Source organism: Clupea harengus, chromosome 4, assembly GCF_900700415.2.
Source record: "Clupea harengus chromosome 4, Ch_v2.0.2, whole genome shotgun sequence".
Taxonomy (NCBI): Eukaryota; Metazoa; Chordata; class Actinopteri; order Clupeiformes; family Clupeidae; genus Clupea; species Clupea harengus.
In genome coordinates, this window is record NC_045155.1 from 27,635,881 (window position 1) to 27,643,844 (window position 7,964).

The 7,964-nt window shown below is 44.5% G+C and overlaps 1 protein-coding gene across 1 annotated transcript; it reads right to left on the bottom strand.

The window, feature by feature from the left end:
• Positions 1-135: 135 nt before the first annotated feature.
• On the bottom strand, positions 136-4,369 carry tnnc1a (troponin C type 1a (slow)). Its single transcript, XM_012827396.3, has 6 exons — positions 4,233-4,369; positions 2,853-2,883; positions 2,104-2,250; positions 1,430-1,544; positions 792-928; positions 136-639 (listed from the first exon to the last, which is right to left on the bottom strand). Exons 1-6 carry the CDS (start codon positions 4,254-4,256, stop codon positions 608-610), a joined length of 486 nt encoding a protein of 161 aa, XP_012682850.1. The 5' UTR covers positions 4,257-4,369; the 3' UTR covers positions 136-607.
• Positions 4,370-7,964: the final 3,595 nt, after the last annotated feature.

Genomic DNA, 7,964 nt, shown 5'->3' on the forward strand with positions numbered 1-7,964 from the left:
CTAACAAAGGTAAAAAAAATGCTTTACCTTCATGGAAAATAGTATAGAAAAAGAGTAACTGTTAAGTGATTTAGCAGAGAATGAAAGAATGCTGGCCTGAAACAACACCCCAAAGACTGACACCCTTACATTGTCTTTTGTTCTGTCACACATAAAGTTTATTATTTGAGAACACTTGGAGCAGACATATGGCAAAGGATTTCTGCGCCTTCGGGGAACATTTTTGACAAGAATTCTGTGAAACTTTGAAGATTAGGTTTTACATTTTTAATCAGGTCAGCGATGATATCTTGTCGAGATGAAAGATTAAAGGACCATGCCTAATTCTTTGTCTGCATGGAGGGTACATTGAGCATTACCATTCTACAGATCTGTCAGATAAAAAAGTTAGCTCTCGTTACATACACACGGTAATATGGATTTTAACCAGTAAGGCACAAGCTGCATTCACAGTTCTATGACGGTCCTTAAGAAGTCAAAAGTCAGAAGGATTTCCAGAATGGTATAAAACGAGGATGCTTTGGGTGGTCTCTATTCTCCTAAAATGAACTGTGAGAGGAATTCTATGGTCGTCATGGTCACAATGTGTCATCGCAGATCATCATGGTTACTCCACCCCTTTCATAAACTCCAGGAACTCTGAAAAACACAACAGAGGCAGGTGAACATGCATACATAATGTTCCTACACAGGGCTGTACAATATAAAATAGCCATTTGAAATGCATTGTCCTTGTCTCCCTGTCTCCTTGTCTCCTTGTCTACCCTCTCCACTGAAAGTGTGATGCGTACCGTCATAGTCAATTCTGCCGTCAAGGTTTGCGTCGCCGTCCTTCATGAGCTCCTCGATGTCGTCCTCTGTGATGGTTTCTCCTGTGGACTCCAGCATGACCTTCAGTTCATCGAGGTCAATGTAGCCATCCGCATTCCTGCGTTACATCAACACATCCAGCCATTAAAGCACTGCTTGGTATCCAATAGACCTGCTGATCACAGAACAGATCAGGCCCTGGTCTTGTACTGATCCGAGTCTCTATTTGAAATAGCTGTGAAGGTACTCTTTGGGTGATGACACACAGGGCAACTTTTTGAGCAGTGTTGCTGGGCAACCACACCGGTTCTTAAGGTATGAATTGGACATTCGCAACAAGTTGCCTGCAGTTGATTTAAGTTCTCCAGATAAAAATGTGTTGCCCAACACCAGTGGAAAAGAGCCCAGGCAACATTGGTCAGTAGCCCTGCCCAGTGTATCATTGGTCAGTAGCCCTGCCCAGTGTATCATTGGTCAGTATCCCTGCCCAGTGTATCATTGGTCAGTAGCCCTGCCCAGTGTATCATTGGTCAGCATCCCTGCCCAGTGTATCATTGGTCAGTAGCCCTGCCCAGTGTATCATCCCCTTGTAAGCTCTTGGACTGACTGGTGGACGCACTTATCAAACATTCGGAAGAGTTCTGCCAGTTCCTCCTCGGACCTCCCTCTGCTGTCATCCTTCATACATCTCACCATCATTACCAGGAACTCCTCAAAGTCCACCGTCCCACTCTCTGCGGAAGGGAAAGGGAAGTTTGCTTGTCAGAGAACACTGTCAGTGTAAAACTCCAGAACATAATCTGTAATTACAACTGAAACACCAAATACATCGCACCGTAGTCTAAAAAAACAACTCTGAACACATGGGTGCCAAGTCCGATCATTTTTCATTGAACCATTTAACCATTCATCATACACTTCAAGTCCAAGAACTACAGAAATTCAGAAGGTGCCAGTTATTTTGGATAAATGATGAGAGGACTTTTACACAGAGAAAGCCTACCTCCATGTCTACAGCAAGACCAAGCACACAGCGCCAATATGTTGAATATAGTGCAACTCACTCTCACTACATGCTATATGCTAGCATGGCTTTGGCTGTTGGGGTTGCTTTATGCTTTACCATTTCCGCATGCTATGTACAGTACAAGTGAGCGGTTTCCAGTTGACTCTGTGTTATTCTTTCCCGTCTCTATCCATATCCATACCATAACATTCAACACGTTGCTACGGCATTCACTACGCATTGTGTAACAGGAGGTGGTTAGAGGTTGTGGCTGTTTGTTTCTTTACCGTCTTCATCCACCTCGTCGATCATCTCCTGGAGCTCCTCGGGTGTGGGGTTCTGTCCCAGCATCCTCATCACCTTGCCCAGCTCCTTGGTGCTGATGCAGCCGTCCTCCGCATCCTGCACGAAGACTTCAAAGGCCGCTCGGAACTCTGGGAGACACGAGACAAGACGGAGAGGAGTTTCAGTCAGACCACTTCTATGTTGCCGGTTGGACTGTTGATGTTGATGGACACGGAGCTCAGGGTGTTATGTTAGAAGCATGGTAACAAACAGGCTCCAGACGTTATGCTGAGTCCAAATAATCATATCTCTGAAGCGATGCAGCGGAGTAGAAAGAAACTAATTCTTTGTTATGTTTTGGCTTAGGTTACTCTAGGTTGGCAGAAGCCTCGTAGATACACAGATCAGATTTGGAGGAATCTGGGCATTTGTGACTTTTGAGTGAGTTTGGCTGCATTGGACTCTCGTCTCAGAGCGATACCGAAGAGCAGTAGCAGGAAATGATGCCATGTTAGCTTTTGCTTGGTGATTAATTGATTAATTGACTGATTAAATGACTCTCACTGCACTTTATGAGTAGTGAAATATGAACATAATCATTACAATCAAGCTCATCTATGTTTTCTTCCACAAGTGAATTCATAGAACATGTAGAGGTCAGAAGTTTTTTATGTCCATAGGAATCAGTTTCCTCAGGGTAGTGTCAAGAAAATCAACACTATCCACTGAGTTCTTGTTGATTTGTACTTACCATTTTTCTGTTCCTCGTTCAGTTGCTCGACCTATTGAGGGAAAAAAATGCAGAAGGGGGGTAAAACATTTGAATTGTTTGGAAAACGTCTATATTTGAAGGTATGATATGGTTGCTTTGAACTGATGGTCAAGCATCGCCCCAAGACAATAACCATTTCGGCCATAGTCAACCATGACACTCTTTAGTTAAAATGGCATGAGGATTTAGAAAGCCCAGTTAAAAGGACTCAACACACCACACTTTAAACAAGCATAGCTGAGGCTCAGCCACAACACACCACACTTTAAACGAGCATAGCTGAGGCTCAGCCACAACAATGGAACCGTAATCCAGGAAAAGCTACTGTGAATGAGAGGAGGGGACAGCAATTTATGTAACCGCTATTGTATGCTATTGGCGGGGCTTTCTCCATACATCCCTCTGGAAGACGCCATGTGTGTAAAGAAACAAGCAAAACACTCGCTTCACGACGTGATCGTATACTCGAATCGGCCACGTGCTATCTATCTACACCGCAGATGAATGGGATCAAGTGAGTAAGCCCACAGATGGGGTTTCCACAACTGCAGGAGATAAAGCAAGAATGTAAGAATGCCCAGGGTGGGTTTATCTGTAGCACTCATGCCATGCTCTATCTCTATGTAAACATGGCGGAGGCGAACAGATGGAAAAGCCTGCCCAAATTAGCCATCGGAGGCAGCCACTGCTCCATCTGCAGCCAGGGCCACGGAACCAAGAGTCAGCCTAATCTTTAAGAGACTCCTATCACTAATGATAACACACAAGAGGCTGTGTATTTTTGGGTCGCTTCCCATCTGGGTGTCCTATACCGCCAGATTTGCCTATACTGTTAGAGGAACACCACATTCTAGGAATTCCTTCCTCAAAGAATAAATGGGGGGAGTGTTTGAGACGGTTTTGGTAGTGAGAGACTACAACACTACCAAAGTAAGACAACCAACACAATAACAACAAGACAACAAGACCACAAGACAAAAAGACTACAAGACAAAAAGACTACAATACTAAGAGACAACAAGACAGCAAGACAACAAGACACTGTTAGTATCATATCTTGAAAACTTGGGGAAGTACAGCACAAAATCGAATTAGTAATCAAAGTCTGATAACACAAGGCAGGGTTCCAGCACATTTGGCAACTTCACAGTGATTTCTGCATGCCATTTGTCATACCAAATATTTCCTATGTCTACACAAATGAACATTACTCTGGAAAGATCACACTGTATGGTACAACAAGCACAACATCTGTGTGTGATGACTTAAGGGACCAAACCTAAACTTTTCTTTAAAAAACAAGACTCATTTAAAAACACTATTCTGAAACACATTCTGGGGTCATTGCTGAGGTCTTACCGCTGCTTTGTAGATGTCATTCATTGCAGACAGTGGTCAGACAGGAGCAGATCGCAGCAGGCAGCCCAGCCGTGAGGATGGTAGGAAGGGAGGAGGAGGGAGGGAGGGTAGGATGCAGCCAGTAGTGGGGATTGGGACAGCGCTCCTCCAGCGTTTTATAGTGCCAGTCTGGTACCCCCCCCCCCTCCCGGTCCCTCCCCACCCCTGAGTGCTTCAGCCATCACTATCAACTACAACACACACACATGCACACACACACACACACACACACACACACACACACACACACACACACACATGCATACACACACATGCATACACACACACACACTCACACACATGCTAAATACACACACACACAAACAAATACATACATATTCACACATAAATAACACACAGATACACTACAAACAGACACACACATATTCACACAGGCAAACACACACACACACACACACACACATTCAGGGCACCTATAAGTCCCTCCGGGATCTTGCGAGCCTTTGTTGTGATTTTTACTGCCAAAAGTGACTGAATTTGTCAAATAAAATAATTGAAATAAAATCAATGCAGAAATTCAATGACAACTGCAATTGCCACTAATCCTTGAATTTGCAAAAATCACAAGATCACAAAATCCTGGAGGACCTGAGGTGTCAGCGGGGGTTGGTGGAGTAGGGTGACGGGGTTAGGCACGGAGACCCTAATCTCTAGTGAGGGGTCTGCAGATACTCAACGTGCCAGCAGACAAGTTCCTAAGAGAGATCGGGATAGGCCAAGGCTCAGGACGGGGCGTTCCAGAGCCGTTAGACGGAACAAAGGGTGTCGTTCCACAGATGATCAAAATAGTCTGTGATATTGGATGAGAATGACTCTCTTTTTTTGCTTTAGTCAGGAAAAAGAAGAAAACAAGAAAGAAGATTAAACCTGACGCAAGGTGGCATGCCTTTCATCTCACGGCATTGTGAGCGCTAATTTAGCGTTTGTAGGGTAAACATGAAACACAAAACATGTTTGAAGGAGGAGACGCAGGCATGTGGGAAGCTCTAACAGCAGCAGATATGCATTGCGACTGAAGAGCACAAACATCACATCAATGAATGCAAAGTAAATGTCTCAGCTAGCTAAGCAGTGTGCCGAAAAGACCTGAGATTAAGGCCATTATAAACAAATACACATAAACCCACACACATAAAGCCTTTGTTTATAATTGCGAATAGTATTCAGTGGTGTGACCATGACCTGATTTGGGGGAAAAGAATCAGAAATAGATTACTGAAAAAAAAAACACCATATCTCTACACATTAAGTGTTAATAATATGCTGTGTCTCACTTTAATTTAATAATTTGCATTAATCTTTAATAACATCAGGAAGCGTGCAATATGTAGATAGTTGGGAGGGAATCAGCCTTGCAAAACGCACACTGGAGAAACAGCCTGCCCTGGGCTTGTCTGAGAGCCGAATTGGATTCCTCAGGACTGAACGCTCCACTGCCCTCACCTGCCTCTCAACAGAGCCTCATTACCATTCCGCGCACAAACCCTGCCCAGGGTGCTGGGGCTGTACCCGTGCTGAGGTTGGTGATTATCGCTCTGCCGTGTGACAGACGTGCCGCGCTCTGACCTGACGTCTGTCAGCGAGATATCAGCACGATGGGGACAGGTTGCCGTGCCATTCCGGCGCGCGCAGACTGCCTGGAGCTCTCGACGCCGCTTCCTGTGGCGACGGGGCTCCATTCGGTTACGCATCTGGGGAGGAGATCTCAGGTAATGCCACAGCCAGGCATGATGAAAAACAAAGAGAAAGAGGGAATGGGAGGGAGGGAGGGAGAAACACGCACATCCATCTGTGAGTGCAATGACTAAGAATTGAAGAATATTCATACAATGAATGGAATGGACCTCTGTGGCCTTCATAGTGACAAACTGAAACAAACAGAAGCTGCTGCAAATGACCAGGGTAAAATATGTAAACTATGCATGCACTCCAAAAGCCATGGCTAGATTTATAAAGACACACTTCATGAATAATACAGATTTAAAAAAATGCAAATGTGAAAACCTACCAGAAATATCCAATGAAAAATGCATGTTTGGAAGGGCACAATTCATGAATGATTATAGTTAATTTGCAATACACTAGCTTCCTGAACAACAAAGCATGGGTAGAAACAGAGGTGTTTCAGACATCATTGACCCTGCCTGTCGGCTTTTCATGTTAATTGATTTCTCTTGGCACACGCGGCTTTGTAACATCACAGCCCAGCTTGTCGGCAGTAACTGGTAATTATTATCGCAAGATGTCTCAGGTGACGTCTCTCTGCGACCGCAGCCGCTGACAGGCAGCCGGGCTAATTATTTTCATCAGTCATTTGAATCGTGAAATGTTGCACTTAACAAGACATACGCTGCATATGAGCGGGTGACTGACGTGGCCGAGGCATGGCGCGCATTGTGGCGCGCGGTATGGTTTCCATTAGGAGCCGTTAAAACCTCGCCCCTGATGGAGTTCACCCGCACTCTAAATGTGAGGTGTAGGTTTTTACGAAGTGAGAGCAAGCGTTTTGATTTAACAGTGAGCGACTGATTGCAATAGCCCTCTTAAAATCACGACTTTGGCATAGCAGTCTGATTTTAAAACGTCATAAACAGTGTGGCAGAAAATAACTGACAAGTAGAAAATGCAGGATTTATAATACAGTGTAATCAGAAAGCCAGAGTTCGATCTGAATGACAGTCGTGCTGAGAGCCAATGGAATGCTGATGGAAGCTGGCAGAGCTTATAAGCATTGCAAAATAGTCGACTGAACCTGCGCTGAATTTTAATTGACCGTAGTTAGACTGTTTACGTCAATGGGCCTCCCGGAGACTCGGGCTTTAACCATTTAATGAGAAAAACTGAAAGTGTGACTGTCTACAAAACAGAAATTCAGCCCACCGAGGTTATTAAGCCATTGGCACCTGGCTTATTTAGTTCTGCTTCACCAAAAGCCACAGCCTAGCAAACCATGACAATAGATTTTTATTGACCATGTCCACATTCAAACATTCGATTAAATTCGATTCGAACGCCAGCATAAGGGAGCATTAATGTCATGCAGAGATTTCTCTGAACATGGAAAATCACAGCGAGTGGGTAAGTTTTTCCTCTGCAGGGGGCAGCAGATTCCAAGTGTTTTTGGAGCGGCAGTCAGACTTCTGCTGGCATGTCGACGGCGCCCGGAGAACCCACATCAAAAGAACATATGGAGTGCAGTTTTATTGGAACACTTCACGTATTTCCTTTTACAGCGACGACAGACAAGCAGCGCCAGGCTTCTCTGCGCCGTAATCAGAAGCCCATCTCATATTCCCCATTTACCGTACATCACTTTGAGAGGTTGCCATAGAAACTCCGCTCCGTAGTAGCAGACAGAAATGATGAGAGATGAACACAGCAATTTCCCCGCCACATTCTGTCCTCAAAATCACACACATTTCCGCTCGCTGTTTTTGACACAGACATTTTTAGCATTACATGCACAGGCACGTGCAGATAGACCCCAGGTGTTTCTCAAGCACCTGCCCCTTTGCCCTCTGATCGATAAGTGTCTTTTTTTGCAGGACATTTCTAATTGTATATGTTAGTTTTTAAACACTTTCTATGACATGTTTTTAATAATTCAAGTGAAAGCATGTTGTTACTATGCCTGACAACTGCGTTTGCGTTCTGATATGAATTCCGCAAAAA

What these genes read in the sequence shown, in the direction of transcription:
- tnnc1a (XM_012827396.3), bottom strand. Translation starts at nt 4,256, where the DNA reads ATGAATGACATCTACAAAGCAGCG. An exon ending in ATGACATCTACAAAGCAGCG is followed by an intron (nt 2,884 to 4,232) that starts GTAAGACCTCAG and finishes TTCCCTCAATAG; the next exon opens with GTCGAGCAACTGAACGAGGA. An exon ending in GAACGAGGAACAGAAAAATG is followed by an intron (nt 2,251 to 2,852) that starts GTAAGTACAAAT and finishes CGTGTCTCCCAG; the next exon opens with AGTTCCGAGCGGCCTTTGAA.